The sequence below is a fragment of the Sinocyclocheilus anshuiensis genome, unplaced genomic scaffold, assembly GCF_001515605.1.
Source record: "Sinocyclocheilus anshuiensis isolate Anshui unplaced genomic scaffold, SAMN03320099.WGS_v1.1 scaffold1326, whole genome shotgun sequence".
Classification (NCBI taxonomy): Eukaryota; Metazoa; Chordata; class Actinopteri; order Cypriniformes; family Cyprinidae; genus Sinocyclocheilus; species Sinocyclocheilus anshuiensis.
In genome coordinates, this window is record NW_015554159.1 from 45,278 (window position 1) to 67,378 (window position 22,101).

A 22,101-nucleotide genomic window follows, 5' to 3' on the forward strand; every position below is an offset into this window, starting at 1 on the left:
AGTGAAACCAAAAGCACTTCAAATGCATTTCTAATGGTTTCAGATGTCTCACCACAGGGCTTGTCAACATCTAGCAAGTATTTCAAACCAACTTAACATAATAAAGCACAGAGGTGAGAAAAGCTTTAGAGTTCAGAGTCAGACCAAAACACCGAGAAACGCAGGACTCAACATGATGCTCTTCTTCATGAATGTGTAACTGTGATGAGCTCATAAAAGCACTGGAATCTTAATAAAGTCTCCAGTGTGTGTCACACTTTAATCTGAAGCCCTCGAGCAGCTGTCTGTCTTTAAGACGTTCACAATGAAACACAACACGGTCAATCCATCCCGCTCTTCACGAGTTTGACAAGGCTTCACTGCCGTTCCTATCCCTGTCTCCCAGCACAAATATTTACACAGCCTGTTTGCTTTTGTTAGCATTTGAACCTATTTTGAGGAGGATCTCAGCATGTATGGCTGGGTTTGGGGGATGGGAGCAGAAGAGCTTCATTATGTTCCTCCTGCGGCTTGAAGAGGCTTCAGTCGTGAGTCTATTTAAAGCTCAGCTCACCTCTGTCCTCGTCTCTTTTCCCATCCGCGCTCTCTGATCCTTCTAACGCTATTCATATCCCTGTGTTATCATTCACAGAACACAAAACAACGTTTAGCAGAGTGTTTATGATTCACTTTTCCTGTATAACAGATGTATAGTGTGACAGGAGCTGTCAAGATTAAAAAAAAAACACAAAAGCACCGTTTTAGTATCACAACAGTCATTCATGAATATTTTCCAAGTATTCTGATGTTTTGCATGAGGAACAGACATCAATTACTGAAAATTTGGACTTATTCACATCAGGGTTATTACAGTTAACTAAAGCTACAACCATAAAACCGTTTTTGTTATAAACAAAAACAAAAAACTTTAACTTATTTTATTTCAGCTAGTTGCCAAAGAAACAAATCTAGTGTAGCGTCTGGACCAATCAAACACACAATATATATTTTGTTAGCTATCTTTAACAAATACTCTGTAACACCCCTCAGTTAAACCCTTTCCTATACCAACTGTATGCGTGTGTGTATGTTAGACCAGTTTAAGTGTTTACGTAGTTAATAAAGTCTTGTATCACACTTGACGTTGTTCATTGTTTGCTCATAACTGGAGTCACTTAATCATGCAGATTTATGCTACATGCTCTGTGTAGAATTGTACAGTAAGAAAGTTATTTCCCTTAACCAGGAAATGAACGTTCTTAGAATTGACAGACAGTTGACCCTGAGAGGTCAAGTAAATATCTACAGCGGATCTAAATATTTATAATTAATTATAACTAGTTATGATTAATTATTCATATTTCCCCATGAGCTGATTCGCTACACTAGTTGTATTTACTTTAATCTGATGTACAAAAATAACTAAACTAACTAAATCTAAAACTGAACCAATAATTAACACAAAAATTTGCAAGACGTATTAAAAAACAAAAAATAATAAAAATAACAAAAACACACAACAAAATCTCTAAAACTTAAACCAAAAAAAGAAAATGAAAAAAGAAAAACTATTTTTTAATGAATAATTTTTCATTTAGTTTAACTTGATGTAACCTACTTAACTAAAATATAATAACTAAAATAACTAAAACTGAAATAGAAAGGAATAAAAATTCTAGACATATTTAAAAAGCTAAAGAAAATGACAAAAACACAATAAAAATGACTAAAGAAAGTAAAATAAAAATACAACTAATTGAAACTATTAATAAGAACTATTAATAGTTTTTCATTTAGTTTAACTTTGTAATAAAATAACTAAAATATTTATACCAAAATAGCTAAAACTGAAATAAAAATTAATACAATTACAGACATATTAAAAAAAAATTGCTAAAACTTCAACAAAAATAAATAAATAAGATGCAAAATAAGAAGGAAAAACTAATAATAAAAATATAATACTTTCTCAGTGAAAAATAACACTGATTCACATTTTAGCATATTCATATAGTCTCATAAAGGTGAATTAAACGCCATTGGATCTCACTCTTGTTAAGTTTGAAGATGTGGAAGTGTGCATGTGTGAAAGATTATCGACACACACACACACACTCACACATGTCCGGTCAGCTATCCTTGTGGGGACTCTCCATAGGCGTAATGGTTTTTATACTGTACAGACCGTATATTCTATTGCCCTACACCAACCCTACCCCTAAACCTACCCCTCACAGGAAACTTTCTGCATTTTTAGATTTTCAAAAAACTTAATTCTGTATGATTTATAAGTTTTTGTACCCATGGGGACCACAATTTAGGTCCCCACCGTGACACGAGTCCCCATGAGTCTGTGTGTATTCAGGTTTAAGTCCCCACCAGGATATATAAACCTGTACACGCTCACACTCACACTCACTCTCACTCTCACACTCACACTCACTCTCACTCTCACACTCACACTCACTCTCACTCTCACACTCACACTCACTCTCACTCTCACACTCACACTCACTCTCACTCTCACACTCACACTCACTCTCACTCTCACACTCACACTCACTCTCACTCTCACACTCACACTCACTCTCACTCTCACACTCACACTCACTCTCACTCTCACACTCACACTCACTCTCACTCTCACACTCACACTCACTCTCACTCTCACACTCACACTCACTCTCACTCTCACACTCACACTCACTCTCACTCTCACACTCACACTCACTCTCACTCTCACACTCACACTCACTCTCACTCTCACACTCACACTCACTCTCACTCTCACACTCACACTCACTCTCACTCTCACACTCACACTCACTCTCACTCTCACACTCACACTCACTCTCACTCTCACACTCACACTCACTCTCACTCTCACACTCACACTCACTCTCACTCTCACACTCACACTCACTCTCACTCTCACACTCACACTCACTCTCACTCTCACACTCACACTCACTCTCACTCTCACACTCACACTCACTCTCACTCTCACACTCACACTCACTCTCACTCTCACACTCACACTCACTCTCACTCTCACACTCACACTCACTCTCACTCTCACACTCACACTCACTCTCACTCTCACACTCACACTCACTCTCACTCTCACACTCACACTCACTCTCACTCTCACACTCACACTCACTCTCACTCTCACACTCACACTCACTCTCACTCTCACACTCACACTCACTCTCACTCTCACACTCACACTCACTCTCACTCTCACACTCACACTCACTCTCACTCTCACACTCACACTCACTCTCACTCTCACACTCACACTCACTCTCACTCTCACACTCACACTCACTCTCACTCTCACACTCACACTCACTCTCACTCTCACACTCACACTCACTCTCACTCTCACACTCACACTCACTCTCACTCTCACACTCACACTCACTCTCACTCTCACACTCACACTCACTCTCACTCTCACACTCACACTCACTCTCACTCTCACACTCACACTCACTCTCACTCTCACACTCACACTCACTCTCACTCTCACACTCACACTCACTCTCACTCTCACACTCACACTCACTCTCACTCTCACACTCACACTCACTCTCACACACACACACACACATATATATATATATATATATATATACACAGTATATATATATATACACACACACATACACTCACACTTCCTGAACACAGACAGCTGTATGTATATAATATACATGTATATATACATAGATTTTTGGGGAGGTTTTCTTTAGTTTTCAGCTTAGAATATTAAATATTATTTCTTTCATGTATTTTTTCTAGAAAGAAAGAAAGAAAGAAAAAAAAACATTTACTTTCATTAAAAGTTTAAACTAAAACACTAAATAAAATGAATGAAAACAATACAGACTTAAAGAGGTCATATGATGCGATTTCAATTGTTCCTTTCTCTTTGGAGTGTTACAAGCTCTACGCGTAAAAAGACAGTATAAGTCATTATAATCAGTAATTATGTCCCCACTGGATGCAACGAATGCCTGGTTTATAATGGGTTTTAATGTTTTTGTCTCGTCGCTCCGGCCGGACAGGGCATCACAGTACACAAAATAATGTTCTTTTTAGAACATTGAAAATCATTTGACCCCTTTAAAAACAAACACAAAAATTGAAAACACAATAACAATGAATGAACAACAAAAAATTAAAATAAAGTATATTTTTATCATGACATTCTTTTCTTGACATTTAGGCACATAAAACCCCCAATTTCTATTAGCGCAAGGCAAAAATAATATACTAATATATGATATAATAATAATACACTAAAGAACCCATCCAAATCTCTCTATAAAACTGATATAAATTCAGTTCAGTACAACAAACATTACCACAATGTAACAATTCAACTACACTTCGAAAATAATACATTGTGCACTTAACTTTTCTCTGCCTTACTGTAATGAGATTTTTTTTTTGTCACTGTCAATGACAATTGGAGTGTTTAACACTTAAGTGATGAAAATAACATCTCAATGCAAAAATAAATAAATGAATCTTAAAGGTCCTTCCATGCATGCATCCTTCTCTTTATGCATAATTTCTTATGTTTTGCTGAGATATGGACATTTCTACAGTTCTCCTGACATGGATCCGTTTAGTCATGAACGCAGGAAATTAAACCATAAACTCAGCAGAATGAAAACCACCAGCTTCATGAATGATGATGATGGCAATGAGGAAGGCTTTCATGGCTAGTCAAACCGCTGTATTTGATGAGTCAGAATGAGTTTCTGTGGTCTGAAGGACTTTAGAAGAGCAGCTGTGCTTTAGGTCTCTCTCAGCTGGTTAATCAGAGCCTGTTCTTCTGACGTTTAACACAAACTAACATTAACCATGAGCACCAGTAGTGCATTTCTCGCCTACACAAGTGTGTTTTTAGATCAACAATGCCAAAGGCTCATCAGATCAGAGCGTCTGTGGGGAGAAGAAGCAGCATTATTTGACGATAATGAGCTTTTAAAAAGGTATCGCCTTTGGTTTTGGAGGTTATCCCAACAACAGATTTCCCTTTGATTATATATTTGTTTTCATTAACCAGCTGGACAAGAAGTAACATCTGTTCTTGCGTCCAGTTTAGTCTACTTCTACTTACGTTTGTGATTTTGTACAGAAATAAGTATATGGTTTACACAGCTCCTTTCTGATTCTGATTCTTACGGATTCTTCAGAGAAAGTCAAAGGTTGGGAACAATATGAAAGTTTTTTGCACGCATACCTCATTAAGAATGTCAAACTGTGCAGCAGAATTCAGCTCTTAAAGTAAAAAAGAGGACCATTTGTTATTGCTGTTCATCGGTAATAACTTGCTCTGAAATGATTTTCTTTTCAGCCGTCATGTATCTCTCTTTTAAATCATCTTCAGCCATTCAATTCATCATGATAAAATCAACTCCTGTCCAAAACTTTTCTTGTTGGATAGCCAGTTTCACTCAAATATATGGCACAATGTGAAAATGAACTTGGTTGTGAATGCAGTTTCCTACTGACATTAAAAAATCACCTAGAGATACAAACCATCAACCAAAAACACCTGAAACTGACTAACAACACTCAAAAAAATAAATAAAAAATAAAAGTTTGAGATCAGTAAGATTTGTGTGTAAAATAAATGAATATTGTATTCATCAAGGAAGCATTAAATTGATCAAAGGTGCCAGTAAAGATATTTATAATGTCACAAAATATTTCTATTTCAAATAAATGCTGTTCTTTTGAGCTTTCTATTCATCTGTGAATCCTGAAAAATAAAATGTATCAGTTTCCACAAAAATATTGTGCAGCACAACTGTTTTCAACATTGATAATAATCAGAAATGTTTCTCGAGCAGCAAATCAGCATATTATACTGATTTCTGAAGATCATGTGACACTGAAGACTGGAGTAATGATGCTGAAAATACAGCTGCGCATCACAGAAATACATTACAGTTTAACAGATATTCACACAGAAAACAGCTGTTTTAAATTGTAATAATATTTCACAATTTTTTTGCTGTATTTTTGATAAATGCAGCCTTGTTGATCAGAAGATATAAAAACATTACAAATCTTACCGACCACAAACCTTGTAATGCTAATTGTTTAACAATACATGACATTTAAATTGAGCTCCAAATCTGTAGATATGACCAGTTTGCATTCCTTTAGTTTAGTCGTGTGTGTGTGTGTGAGTGAGTGAGTGAGTGAGTGAGTGAGTGAGTGAGTGAGTGAGTGAGTGAGTGTGTGTGTGTGTGTGTGTGTGTGTGAAGTCAGCTGAGTGAACTAACAGACCAAACACAGGTCAAGACTTTAGTTACACACATAAGCCTCACTATTGCAAGTAGGTCTGATTACACAACAGCAGAAATCATCAAGAGCTCTGCAGTGTTGAAATCAATCAGTCTTTCTCAACACAATCACTGCAATGTCTTTCATAAACGGAAACCAACTCATCTGCCAATTAGCTATTCAAATCTATCAATAAAATGAAAGATTAAATGCAGCCAATCGAATGTTTAAAGGGCCGTATGAAGCTCTGAAGAGGAGTAGGGCGCTGTCTATTTTAGCCTTCCTTCTCATCCAAGTCAAACAGTAAAGTACATGATGTTAACCACAGTTTGTGAATGCAAACCACTCATTTGAGGCTCTACAAGTGTTGCGTCATGAGCTGCTGCGGCTGTCAACACGCTTTCACATTTAACACAAAGGCACAAACTTTGTTTAGGCAACAGCTATGAAAAGCATCGGGTTTGATAGCAAACGGCAGACGAGTGTAATGAATGAGATGTCAGCAAGTGGCAACTACATTTAAACCCAAAGTTTGTGTGCACTGTGCATTGATATGCTTATTTGATTATGATGCCAACACGCTAAAAACAAACCATTGGCAGTTTGTTGGGAGTCAAGGATTTTATGTAAAGAGAATACAAAAATGCATTAAAAATGCATGCATAAAAATGCACTAATTATGCATAAAAGATGCATGCGTAAAAACACAAATGATGGATAAAAGATGCATGCACAAATTATGCATAATGATACAGCTGTCAACACGCTTTCACATTTAACACAAAGGCACAAGCTTTGTTTAGGCAACAGCTATGAAAGCATTGGGTTTGATAGCAAACGGCAGATGAGTGTAATAAACGAGAGGTCAGCGAGTGCCTCATTTACCTTTAACCACACGTGCAAAAGAGCATTGCTTTTATATTTTATTCTATTTACAGCACATTAAAAAAACTCTGTGTCGAGCTGTGGCAGATATAAAGCGCTCGACGCCCGCAGGTCAGTCCAGCGTCACAGCAGACACACAGACATTCAAGCCCACATACAGCTGCACTCATTCAGCACACACATGATCACCAACACGCTGCTTTTTATGCTTTAATAAAAGAAACGGTGCATAGGAGCGTACAGTTCTCTCCAGATCTCCAGTGGAACATTTCATAAAGGAGGAAAGCAACGTAAACTGGGCTAAACGTGAGAATACAGTGTACACAACTTCCTGTAAGCATCCTTTAATCGTAAAAACTAAAAATCACTTCAAAAGCGATGGGTTGGCTCCTCCGAGAGTCTGCAAACTTGAGTTAGTGTTCACAGCAGGCCACCAAGGTACGGATAAAGTGCTTCTCTTAACGTGACACATTAAATAATTAAAGCAAAACATCACATAATCAAGAGTGAAAAAGAGGATGGAGAGACATACGAGAGATATATTTCTTGGAGAGGACAGAGAAAGTGAAGCGACTGACATACTGCATGGTGTAAGACCTACATGATGCAAAAAAGGAATTTCACATTTTCATAATCTGAAGAAACAGACACAGTAAGACTTGTCGTTTTGTATTATAATACGGATATTCGTCGTTCCGTTCGGATCCTAAACGGACGTCAGAGTCATAAGAAACAGCAGCAGTGAGATCTTACAGGAGGCCAGTCACCGGTCGAGTGCTTTTTTTTTGTGAATAAATACATTCGGATTTAGTGTCGAGCTACTTGTTCTAATATCATGTGCGTCCTAAAAAACAAAGAAATGAAAGATGGAGAGACAAACGGGGGAATTGTTCGCTCCGAGGTTCCCACATTCTCCTCATGGCCCCTCGAACACAGTCCGCGCATCACGTTTTCTTCCAACAGCCGCGTGTGGAGGGAAATAAAGCACCTTCCCTCATGATATCCGTGGCAAACGAAGGCGCTCTCCGTCCGGGGAGATCGCCAAATCCTGGGAGCACCTGCAAAACCCTGAATGACAGCCAGTCCATTGCCATCCTCGTCCTCTGCGGAGAGAAAACAAACAGATACATGAACAGACAGAACAGTATTCAGTATTGAGAAAAATGCAATTAATTGCATTATTTAAACCCAGTATTTGCATGCACTGTGCATTGATACGCTTATTTGAGAATGACGTCAACATGCTAAAAACAAATCATTGGGAGTTTGTTGTGAGTCAAGGATTTGATGTAAAGAGAATACAAAAATGCATGCATAAAAGGTGCATGGATAAAAATGCACAAATGATGCATAACAATGCACTGAAGTTTGGATCCGCAGACATGTAGTCATGCAAAGCACAGTGGTAGATGTGACTAAATATGGCTGGGGGGAAATTCGGGAGTCCAAACACTGGCAGTGGGAGCGGTTTGTGAACTTGAGCCAATATTGAACCAAGACTGCATCTGACAGTGGTAGATGTGACTAAATATGGCTGGAGGGAAATTCGGGAGTCCAAACACTGGCAGTGGGAGCGGTTTGTGAACTTGAGCCAATATTGAACCAAGACTGCATCTGATCCTCAATAAACATGAGGTGACCTAGCAATCTCCAAAGAAACTGAGGCCATGGGAAGCAACCAGGAATTTAAAGACATTTCTATGCAAAACAGAAATGAAGCCTACTGTTTTCAATAACTTTTAGAGATTATGAAATTTAAAGAAAATGTGCACCTAAAAACACAAGTGAACAAAGAACAGTAAAGCTTGAAGTACACTTTCTTTTGTTACATGTACACAAGGGTATATGTAAGGTGCACCTTATGCAAATTTCAATATTAACATAGTACGTGCATTGCCTGATTTTTTTCTAACCGTGAGCACTCTGCTTGTTTAGAATGCACATGCACCTTGAATATTTTTGGAGACAAATACACAAACAGATATTAGGCCTGCATGATTAATCAAAATAAATTAATTCATTAAATAAATATACGTGCTACGTGTTTTAGAGTTTCAGAGTAAGTTTATTTCAGTCAAAATAAACGTTCGGTGGTTTAATTTTCATTTATTCATTTTAAAACATTAAACCACTAAACTTTTATTTATTTTAGGTAGATAGAGAGACTGTAAAATAAAAATGACTATTTATATAATTTTACCTAAATAGTTTATTTGTTTACAATAATAATATTGTAATAATAATACTAATATTTTACTTAGTAATAACAATAATTATTATTATTAATGAATATTAATAACAACAACAATTATTATAGTCATATTTACATATAAATCACAAAATTTTGGGCCAAAATGTGCAGCCCAACAAATAAAGCAAAACTATTGATTTTTTTTTGTAATTGCAATTGCAATTTTGTTCCACAAGGTGTCGACACTGGCCCAAGGCCATTGTTTTACATCTTTAAAAGAAACAATATACAGAACAACAACCACAACAACACACAATTTTATCGCTTCTAGAGAGAAATAGTGCAGATACTGGGCAAAGATTAAACTTTCTAGAGCGCATGGCTCGAGTGCGCGGAATACTTTGAAAGCGATCTGCTGTACGTCAAAACTAAAGTATGCTATGCTTGTCATTTCACACAAAGAAAGACCAGAGACTCACCTAAGTTTCGCAGTGAGTCAGCAGAGATGTGATTTCGGCACTCATGTGTCCCACCGCCTTGGCGGCCTCCATGATGGCACGGCGGTACATCCCTTTCTTTTTGCGGTTGAAGCGTGACCTGAAGAATTCGCGGAATGGCGAGAGTTTGGCAACTGAGAGTTGGGAGGTGGTGGGAGAACCGAACCAGGAGACTTTAGCTTCGGGCCAAGGAGCATCGACCTCGCCTTCTTCTCTACGAATACCACTAATACTGAGTATCCGCGCAGGCCACCAAGGAAATCCGTGGATCTTCCCCCAAACAACATCACCCACTGTTACGCCGTGACCTTCCTCGGTCACGCATTTAGTCATGCTGCGAGTGTGCAGTCGTACAGTGAGAGGCGGAACAGTCTTACTTTCCCCTTGAGAGGAAGACGAGACTGCGATATCGTCGCCTGGAGCGAGGTCGCAGATTTCCGGCGACGTTCCGTCGGAGCTGAAAGACTTGGACTCATCTAGACTGTCACTGCTGCACACGGAGAGGCTCGACGAGTCCGCTTTCCTCTTCCGGAAGTTGATGAGTAAAGTCAAGTCTCCGTGCCGTTCCACTTCCTCGCCTGACCAAAGCTCTAGCGAATTCTTCTCCGCACCATCTTCAGACTGAGAGTTGGGAACTCTAGGACTTTTCCTCCGAACGCCGTCCACTAGTTCTGCCTCGTAAGCGGACACCTGCTCTGCTCCGTTGGCCCGGGATCTCAAGCGTATCTTGGGCGAAGGGGCGTCCGGATTACTCAACTTTGGGAGCTTGAGTTTGGGAATTGAAATGGTAAGACCCGTTCGGATGGTGTCTACAGGAGATTGCATGACTTTTTGGGATTCCTTGGAAGCTTTTTGCTCTCCGTGGCCGTTCTGCAGAAGCTGCTTCGGGCAGAAAGGTTTGACAGAACCGTGAACCCTCGAGGGGATCTTCATCACTTCGCCTTTGCCTTGTGGAGTGCTGTAAGAGATCTTAATCACGGGACTATGGGGAACGATGTCCCCTTTGGGAAGCTTCTCATCGTCTTTCTTGTCCTTGCGGAAGCGTTTGCTGTCATAGACCGTCGATTCCTCTCGTCTCTTTGACTCTTTGTTGTTGTTGTCTCCGTCGTCCTTCCTCTTGGCTGGGGTTGATTTAGTGTCCTCCTCGTCGGCTTGAGGCGCGTTCTCCTTCCTAGACGTCTTGGGCACCGTTGGTCCATCTTTGCTCTCCTCGTTGCTGTTTAGTGTGTTTTTGCATTTCTCGCACAGCACCTGCCGAGGTCTCAGTCGGATTGTGCTCATGATCATCCTTCCAGGTTCTCGACTTCGTCTCTTCTTCCTCTTGATTGGACGCGGTGGTGGTTGCGGTACCCACTGGTTGTATGTGTGCCGGACCCACATGGGCTGCGGAAACGGGGCGCCTTCGAAGTACGGCGGATATGTGGGCTGGCCCGGTTGCACCGGGATGGGTATGGGAGCGGGCGGAGGTGTCACCTCAGGCTCCGTGTTCTCATCTTTTGGTCGCTGCGTCGGCTGACTAACAGGTTCAGAGGAAGCCTCTTCACTCGAGACTTCACAGTCCGGTTTCAATATGAGGCTCTCTTCGGATTTTCCAAAAACGTCTGGAAGGCAAAACAGCCCAGTCCTACGGAAAAGAGTCAAGAGGGAACATAAGAGCCAATCATTTCACTCAACTCATTTGTTGAGTGGTGTGATGCTAATTTCTTACATTTACATTACATTTAGTCATTTAGCAGACGCTTTTATCCAAAGCGACTTGCAAATGAGGACAATAGAAGCAATCAAAATCAACAAAAGAGCAATGATATGCAAGTGCTATGACAAGTCTCAGTTAGCTTAATGTAGTACACATAGCAAGTTTTTTTAAATTATATAATAAATAAAAAGAAAAGAGCTAGTGTTAGAGGCCTTTTTTTTTTTGCTTTTCCAAAATAAAAGTTTTTCTTTACATAGTATATGTGTGTGTGAACTGTGTATATTTATTATGTACATACAAATACACACATATTAACGTGTACGTTTACATTCATATAATTTATATATTATATATAAATATATTTAACATATAAACAACATATTTCTTAAATATATACATGCTTGTATATATATTTATATATACCTAATAAATATACACAGTACACACACATATGTAAACAAAAACTTATTTTGGATGCGATTAATCATTAGACCGCACTCTATGTTGAACTCTTATGAACTCTTAACCTCTGGAAGAAGGTATAGAATCCCTCATTGTAAGCGGAACAGGTTTAAACACTCTTTTATATCAGTATCAATTAGATTGTTGAATACTGATCAGTGATGCTTATGCCTTTCTGTATCTGTGAGTGGTTGATGTGTATAGTGTGTATGAATATTGTTTTCATTTTTAAATGTATCAGGTTTTTGTCAAAATGCTTGGCTATTGGGTCCATTACAAATTTCCCCTTTGGGGACAATAAAGTATATTTCATATCATAATGCACAGAGTAATGGAGGTTAATTACCCATAATACTGCGCTTCTGTACATCAACACAAAAGCTTCCTGACGTTCTGTTATTCTGAGTCAAGACTTTTCTAGACTTCGTGGCACCAATTAGACTCAAAAAAATAAGGACAATACTGGTTTTCTGACACTCCCCCGTCTACCATTGTTCGAACAGATAGTTAAGATAGTGTCGGGATGCTGAGCCACAATCTTTACAAAGTTTTAGTCATTTTGTTTTGTTTTTTGTTATTATGTAAAAAATAGTTTTAGTTATTTTAGTACTTCAACAAACTAAACTTGAGAAACTAACTGAAATAAATAAAATGTGCATTTTTTATCATATTATTTCAGTTAATGTTTGTCAAAAAAAAATGAAATTTTTATGGCTTTGGATTTAGTTTACAATAATCTAAAATGGCACAGAAAAAAAACCCAAAAAACTTACATCACCTTTAAATGTCCTTATTTTGATCACTATCACAGTGTTGCAAAACCTCTGAACACTCAAGAACGGAAATACAGTTAATGTTTGTCAAAAAAAAATGCAATTTTTATGGCTTTGGATTTAGTTTACAATAATCTAAAATGGCACAGAAAAAAACCCCAAAAAACTTACATCACCTTTAAATGTCCTTATTTTGATCACTATCACAGTGTTGCAAAACCTCTGAACACTCAAGAACGGAAATACACGATTAATCATTACTAATGGCAAGCTGACTCTTGACCAGAAAAACAGGTTAGTGAACCAGTTATATCACGCAACACATAACCACACCTATTTGTTTTTATAGCCTTTAAAAAACACCACAGATATCGCTTCATCTCTCAAAACTCTTATTCTTAGAAACTCTCACAAAAACACGACATTTGAAAAATACAACTTAAAGCAAATGAAGACTATTTTAGGATAACCATTGTTATTATTATGTGCATTGTGACATTGTTTTCATAACAATTAGGCACATTATCTCCCCAAAACCTCACTACTGTAAACGAGTTTAAATTATTCTCAGTGGTGATACTCAATAAATTTTCAACACTTTGTATATTTGTATTTAATGAAACAAATACTACATAAAAATTCATGACAAGTTTTGTGAAACTGAGACAGTAGTTTAAAATCAAAATTAAGTAGGTCTGAATTATGACTAATATGAATAATATGGAAGCCCATTTCCACCACAGGGAAAAAAAAAAAAAAAAAATTTTTGGAAATAAAAACTTTTTTCTTGCAATTCTGAGATTATATAAAAATATAAAAATTAAACTCAGAATTGTGAGACATAAATGGGTCAAAGATGAGACGTCCCATGTTGGCGTCTGCATGGAATTACATTTACAAAAGTGATTTTGTTTATATATATGCATAAAAAGCATAATAAATGCAAGTGTCTACTATAATGTTTCTGATAACTTCTGTGAAAATAAAATGTCAACACATGGTTGAAATGTCCTATTGTCATTCGGTGTAACAGATTTATTAATGTAAAAATGGAAATAGCATACATGATAGTATTCTGATGCGTACTTATTAAAATATATAAAATAATAAGTGATATACTACATTTTATTCATAACTATATAAATGGGTAAAACCTAGTGGTTTGAAGAATAGTGGCAAAGATTGGTAAAGATTTAAAATGACAATTAATTAGTATTTTAGAGCTGAACTGTTATCCTTAAATATAGTGTTTTAATGTCATCTGAGTCTTGATCTAAAAAGATTTTTTAACTATTGTTATGCTGAATGACATTTTAGTGGGTGTTTTCTGTAAATCATGGTAAAAATGCATGACAGTCATTAGATTTTCCTCAGGAAAAAAAACTAAAAAACAGAACACATTCTAATACAGAGAAGAGAGAGAGAGAGAGAAAAAAACAATTTAAAGCTGTATTAAACTTTGATTGCTTTGATGCTTGAAAACTCATTTCTCTTTAACCCAAACTCAGAATTAAGAGACATAAACTAGCAATTCTGAGGACAAAAGTCAGGAATGCTAAATAGAAATATTCTGACTTAATGTCGCACAACTTAATGAGTTTACAATTCAGTTTTTTTTGTTTCCACCACACAACAAAAAATAAAAAAGGTCATTGCGACTTTGTTTTAATTCTGACTTTTCTTCTTAGAACTGTGAGTTTATGTCCCATACTTCTGATTTTATATTTTGCATGCAATTCTGACTTAGTTTGTTCTGCCTGGCGCCTCGAGGTGAGCATGAGTCTGTGAAAGAGGCAACCTGAGCCAAAGCAAAGAGCTGTGCGCGGTTAGAAACGACAGACATAGAGACCAACGGGACGAGATCCGGATCCCCCTCCACCTCACTGAACAAAAACAATCCCATAAACCACCGGGGACACAGCAGAGGCCCAAGAGATTTGCTTGTTTTCACATCCAGCCCTGAAATCTGGGATTATTAATTAAACCTCAGAAGGAAGTCCTGCGGGTAAAAGAGGCAGAAGCCCTCAGGCAATAAACAGCAATCATCTGAGATGCAGCCCTGAAGCGCCTGTCCTCGAGGCCTACAGCGGCAGAACCCAAAAACCACGGCGTGTAGGTGTAAGAAAATATTTCATTGCATAATCAGAGTATTTATAACAGCTCGAATGTTCATGACAGGCCGTTCAGAGTGGAACGCTAACTGACTACTGAGACTGAATTCTGCTTACCATTTTAAAGAATGTAAGAATTATTCTATGATAAAAGTTGAATATAATTATTTGAGTGCACTGAAAAACAATTGGTGCAGAAGAAACGTCAAGGAACACACTGACCTAAATGTGAAATTCTGAAGTAGAAAAACATAAATAGTATTTTCTAGTAAAACTCTCCAAAAATCTTTATTTACGACAACATTGAAAAATCATTTTTACAGTGAATGCAGCTTAGTCTGCATTTGTAAATTAATTCTGAAAAACAAAATTAGCACATTTCTGACTTTTTTTTACTTGCAATTGCAATTTCATAATTCAGACTTTTCTTCTCAGAAGTGCAAGGGACAAAGTCAGAATTGAGATACAGTCACAATTACCTTTTAAATTGCATTGTTTGTGAAACATTAAGCAACATGACATTTCTTTGAAGTCGAAAGGCTGAAATAGTATTTTCTAGCAAATATACTTCAATAATCTTTATTTACAACTTTGCAAAATCTTTTTTGTTTTTTTTACAGTGCATACAGCTTATTTTGCATTTTTTATTTATTTTTGAAAAATAAAACGAGTAAAATTCTGACTTTTTTCCTTGCAATTCTGAGTTTATATTTCACAATTTAGATTTTCTTCTCAGAATTGCAAGGGAAAAGTCAGAATTGTGAGAAAAAAAGTCACAATTACCTTTTTAATTTTTTATAACAATAAATCTTATTTTCGGCTTATTTTAGCACACTCAAAAATTGGTGCAGAAACTTTTCTGTTGTAGAAAATGACATTTTGAAGTATAAAAACAATAGTATTTTCTAGTAAAACATACTCCAATAATCTTTACTTACAACTTCGTAAAAGCATTTTTTTAGTGCATGCAGCTTATTTTTCTTTTGAAGTTATGTTTGGTGCAAAAACATGTACATTTTGTTAGTTTAATGAAATACTACGTTTAAAAAAAAAGATGATAGTTCTGGTACATTGGTCACACTGGAAATGAAAGGTTGAGCGCACTGCATTGTGGGACACTGTAATAAAATAAGATAAAACCCAGCATATGTACACGGTTTATATCATAATCTGTGAAAATATTTAACATTTAAACCAAATATATGGAATACCGCGTAAACTTACTAAACACTGAACGATAAACGCAGCTCTAGAATGCAAGCGATATTTCATTTCACTCTATAATATTCAGATGCAGTGTCTATAGAAACCTCACAGTTGCTCATATTCAAGCAAATATCATGTTCATATGCTGTTTATAATGGAATATATCATTGTGAAGCGGTTGAGTGACATTTCACATGATTTCACATTAAACCTGAAAATAACATTCATTTTTAATTGCTGCACAATTAATCGAATTTCTAATCGCTATTACAATTACACATGCCACAATTACATAATCGTTCAAAGTCCGCTTATGTTATCCTGCATGCTTAAGATGTGTTTTTAAGGGTTTTTCCGTGAGTTTTAGCATAACATTATAATACCAATACCATGGATATTTTTTACTTTTTATTTTAAGAAACCAATCCAATATATATTTGACATTTGATGCTTAATACTATAGAAAAGCAAGTATTAATACTCTCAGCTGGTTTATTTTCATATAAAAATATGGCATGCAGTTGCTCCAAACATAATTCAATGTATATTGTGATAATCGTAATTAATAATCGCAATTACAATTTCAAGGGAATAATCGACAATTGTGATTTTTGTCATAATCGTGCAGCCCTAAAGACAGGTCATTATAAATATGAGAAAACTGGTAAACAATCAAAGGCCTCATGTGAGACTTTATAAGAAAAACATTTAAATTAAATTCCCAAAATGCATTTAGACGGATGAAACGAATAAACAGGTTTAGTTCAGCAGTATTTGACCTTTAAACTGAATGTATGTCCAGGACAGGTAGGCTATTATAACCATGGCATATCTGACCCTCCATGAAGAATAATGACGATTTAACTCGATTTAACTCGATTAAACGGATTGCGTGACCCAATGCGTGAATCAATCAATGTTTCAGCTGGAAATGATACAATGTAACATGAAAGAGCTCCAGACGCTACATGGATAAAGCAGAAAGATCAAGCAATCTACACTCAAGAAAAATCACACAATCCGACACAAAAGAGCCGATTTATTCGCGTTTATAATGTGATGATGATGATGATGATGAAGGTTGCAGCTCTTCTCATTGTTTCTGATTAAGGCCTGCTGCTTGTGTTGTCCTGGCCTAGTGCTGGGCCTGACCTGACCAAAGTGTGTTTTTGCACAAAAAAACACAAAGAAAGGCGACTCACTTTCTGCTGCAGTCCAGCAGGACGCCGGTGTAGCTCCTCTCCCGGTACGTGAGCGTCACCACCAGCGTGTCGTTGACGATCTGCTCGACGGTCACCGGGATCCGGGAGCCGGCCCGCAGCTCCTCCGCTACAGCCTGCATCGTCTCCTCGCTCGGTGTCCGGCTGGGCGTCGCTCGATCCCGGCCGCCGGAGCCACGGTCGCGTCGCTCTTCGCTGCTGCTGCTGCTGCGATCCGCCAGCGCGCTCGAGACGCGCAGTGACGCCATCAGCAGCTCCGGTTACGACGGATCCGTCCGCGGTGACATCACCAGAGAAAGACGAGAGGATGCCCAGAATGAATCCAACTGATACAATATGTGGGCAAAGTAGTTTTTCACTGTCCAGAACTAGCAAATCTATTCGTGCTCTGTTTCTAAAGGAAGGTGCGACCAAGCCTTGCTCCATTGCTTATTGAGCCAAATCTGTTGATAATCTTTAGTGGGAAAGTGGTTATTGCATCTCACAAGTTTTTTTGTTTTTGTTTTTTTTTGTTACAAACAAGGTAATAGAATTCTCTTTTAAAATAATTAATAAATGTGACCCTGGAGCACAAAACCAGTCATAAGGGTCCATTTTTCGAAATTGATATTTATGCATCATCTGAAAGCTGAATAAATGAGCTCTCCATTGATGTATGGTTTGTTAGGATCGGACAATATTTGAAAATCTGGAATCTGAAGGTGCAAAAAAATCTAAATATTGAGAAAATCATCTTTAAAGTTGTTCAAATGAAGTTCTTAGCAATGCATATTACTAATCAAAAATTAAGTTTTGATATATTTACAGTAGGAAACTTACAAAATATCTTCATGGAACATGATCTTTACTTAATATCCTAATGATTTTTGGCATAAAAGAGAAATGTATAATTTTGACCCATACAATGTATTGTTGGCTATTGCTACAAATATACCCCAGCGACTTAACACTGCTTTTGTGCTGCAGGGACACATATTCTATCCTGTTAAACATCTTCTGAGTAAGTTTAAGAAGCATATGGATGTTAGTTAGTTGCTCTTTGCACCTGGAAACAGTACATTTTCTGGCATTGCAGTTATGTGAAAAAGTTATGGTATGATGTCTCCATGTTTATCAAAGAAAAGGTACTCTTTCATTTTAATTTGCATTTTGAAAATGTAGTTTTTGGATATTTTAATTATGATAATGCGAATAATGAAGCTTTTGTTATTAATCTGCTCGTTTTATTAGTCAAGTTTCATATTCATAAGTGTAAGTTTTCCAACATAGTGCATAATATAAGGCAATTAAAACTGTCCACTTGTGTTCTATCTTCACAATCTTCGAGTGATATAAAGGTGTGTTTAGAACAAGAATCATAAGAGGACATTTTAAAGTCTATTTAAGTTCAACCCTAAAATACTAATTACTTGTCATTTTAAATCTTTGCTACTATCCTTCAAACCACCAACATGGGACGTCTCATTTATATACAAATATACAGGTGTATATATATATATATATATACATCTAACAGCACACGTAATAATAATAATGATTATTCATATATGGTTATATATATATGGTTACTACAGTATATAAGCCGATGAAGTATGGTGAAGTATTCTCACATAATAATAGCTGAAACATACATTTAGTATATGGTTGTCTCTGCAAACTTAAAAGGAGGCCTATAGATGAGTTAAATAACTTAAAATATGTTTTATTAAAATGATTAAGTTTAACTGAAGCACTGAAGACTGAGTTTCTGTCCCGCTTGAATCTGTTCACTGAGCATTAACCAAATTAATCATGTGTATTACACTGTTTATTCCTTTTTCTAATATCCTATTTAGATTCAATATTTCTCCAGTTTGAAGTTTTTATTTCATTCAAAAATCCAAATCAACTCTTACTGGGAGAAGCGTGACATGAGCCACATAGATGTTCATAACTTTGGTAATAGGCTACTGTTGTTAAATCCTTAATGCGGCGTATTGATCAAACAGCAGCTCACATACAATTAAAAACCAACAGCTACCAGCTAAACCTGTGTTTTCTGGACGTTTCTACGCTGAGATCCAGAACTGAGGGAATATTTGGTGATTTCCCATAATAACCCTGATCCATTAGGCCCTTATAAAGGCTGGCAGACACTGACTGATTCATGTGGAAGCACACACTGAGGATGATGAAGAGGATGATGAAGGTCGCAGCGCCACCTGCTGCTGGATCTGAGAACAGAGAGCATCTCAGTCATGTGCTGTTCTTCATCAGAGCATCTTTGAGCCGTTTTCGTTACACGAAATAAATAAAACACTGAAATAAAGTAGAATATAAAAATAAAAAACCTTTGCCAAGGCGACATTTCCCATTTTCATTCAGCTTAACATAATGCATATATAAAAGAACTCAAATAAAAATAAAACTGAAAAAAAGTTAATAAAAATGATATAAAAAATTAAAATAAAATGTAATAAATATTATAAATATTGACAAAATGACAAAAACACAATAATATCAATAATTAAAAATGAAAACAACATTTATATAAATAAAAACTGATTTAGAATGTTAATAAAAACTATAATATTATTTCAGTGATACTAAAGTAGCACTAGTGAAGAAACAATTTTCACTCTCAGTAATGCATTGAATTAAATGTGAACTTTAGAAGTAGAAAAGCTGAAATAGTATTTTCTTTGTAAAACATACTTCAATTATCTTAAAAAAAATAGTTTTTTGTAGCGTGTAAGTCAGTCTGTGACTCTATTAACACATCAGTCTGTTTGTTTGACATCAAAATATAAGCTTTCCATAATCAGATTTGACCCTGACGTCTTCATGTTAGTATTTTAGTCTTGTTTTCCAGTACAAATATCCAAACACTCTTAAATTGAGCTTATAGCCAGAAGAAATATCTGCTAATGATCTAATGCATTTCTGTGTGATATATGAAAAAATCTGCAGAGTGTAAACTGCATTTAACATACAGTAGCTGAGAGAGTTCGGATGAGGAAAAAAGCTGAAGAACAACGACTCTGTTGTCTTACAGCTGAAACTGAATGTGTCATAATTGTTCAATTCTATTTTCCTGTTTATTTCTGTGAAGCTGTATTGTGTACAGTGCTACAGAAATAAGCACGACTTGACTTGAGCGTAATAGACTTTTATTAAGAGCTGAAAACAGTCAAGGAATGTAATAAACAAACACGCAGTGTCAAGAACAGGTTTGACATACAGAAAGATTGTACCGTAATAGATGATGTTTACCAGAAAACCACAGACCAGCAAAAAATAGAATTCTAATATGTTTTATGGAGATTCCTAATGCATGTGTTTCTTTTTGCTTTTTCTTACTCAGTATTTTTGTCTTGTTTTTAAATCAATTCACAGTCATTTGAGAAACAAAATGACTTAAGATATGAAGTTTTGTTTTCTGAAAAATGAAGTTTATGCTTAAAAAAATATGTTGATGCGGTCAGAAAAATCCCCTTCAAGATTATTCAGAAATTCAAGAAACAAGACTGTTTTTCTGACCCCACTGGTGGGTATTTGTTCTTGTTTTAACCATCTTTTCCTCGTGAACAAGAAGACAAAACTTAACATCTGATGTAATTTTGCTTCTCCAGTAAATGTATCTTGATTGAAGGATGTTTAGACATTTGTACTGGAAAACAAGAAGAACATCTGTCTAAACTCTTCATCCGTCATCATTATTCACGCGAACATCGTTCCAAACCTGTATGACTGTCTGACACAGAACATGTACGGCTTCTTATTATATTACATTACATTACATTCAGAATTTAAAAGAGAGAACGAAGAAATTATATTTGCTTAAGGGCAAAAACGAGGCTGTTATAAGACCATTAAGATTTGCTTTTCCTTGTTTTTTTAATGAAAATTAAACACATTTACTCCCAAACTCTTGTAACTGTAATGTGAAAAACAGCAACAATTATGTGTATTTTATACTGTAAGGTACTTCATTTATTGTGCTGCATTTACAATGCTGACTTAAATATCAGTTTAACATGTTTTTGTAACTAATACAGTTATGAGAATAACAATTGACAATAAAGGAAAGTACAAAAAACTCTCAAAAGTAAAAAGCCTAGATTAGTATTGCATTTTTTTTTTGTAATTAAGCACATTTCTATGGAAGTCCATTTCCTTCCCACCTTGTAACAAGAAAATAAAAAGGTAATTGCGACATTTTTAGTCTCACAATTCAGACTTTTTTTCCTCTGAAATCTGAGTTTATATCTCACAATTTTGAGAAAAAAAGTCAGAATTGCAAGATTAAAAAGTCACAATTACCTTTTTTATTTTTTATTGTGTAACAGAAAAAAAAAACGAATTGCGAGATGAAAACTCAAAATTCTGAGAAAAAGTCAAAATTACAAAATAGAAACTCAGATTTGTGAAATATAAACTTGCAAATATGAGAACAAACGTCTAAATTGTGAGATAAAAAGTCACTATTACCTTTTTTTTATTATTCAGTGGAAACTGGCTTCCATAGAAATGTGCTTAATTGTCTTTAAAAAATAATGTTACAATGGAAAAGACAAAGCAATTTTTTCCTTTTTCGAAATGTGATCTGGACATGTTTTTGTGTGATTGATCCTAAATTTGTATTCTTTAGGATAAACCCCTTGAAAAGCTAATTTTCCTAGTAGGCCTACACAGCACACACACACACACACACACACACACACACACACACAGACAGACAGACACTCACACACACACACACACACACACACACACACACAGACAGACAGACA

The 22,101-nt window shown here is 36.3% G+C and overlaps 1 protein-coding gene across 1 annotated transcript; it reads right to left on the reverse strand.

Annotated features, from left to right (window-relative positions):
- Positions 1-7,358: 7,358 nt before the first annotated feature.
- Positions 7,359-17,835, reverse strand: LOC107670800 (PWWP domain-containing protein 2B-like). Its single transcript, XM_016463565.1, has 3 exons — positions 17,312-17,835; positions 9,844-11,485; positions 7,359-8,276 (listed from the first exon to the last, which is right to left on the reverse strand). The coding sequence occupies exons 1-2, from the start codon at positions 17,575-17,577 to the stop codon at positions 9,844-9,846; spliced, it is 1,908 nt and encodes a 635-aa protein (XP_016319051.1). The 5' UTR covers positions 17,578-17,835; the 3' UTR covers positions 7,359-8,276.
- Positions 17,836-22,101: the final 4,266 nt, after the last annotated feature.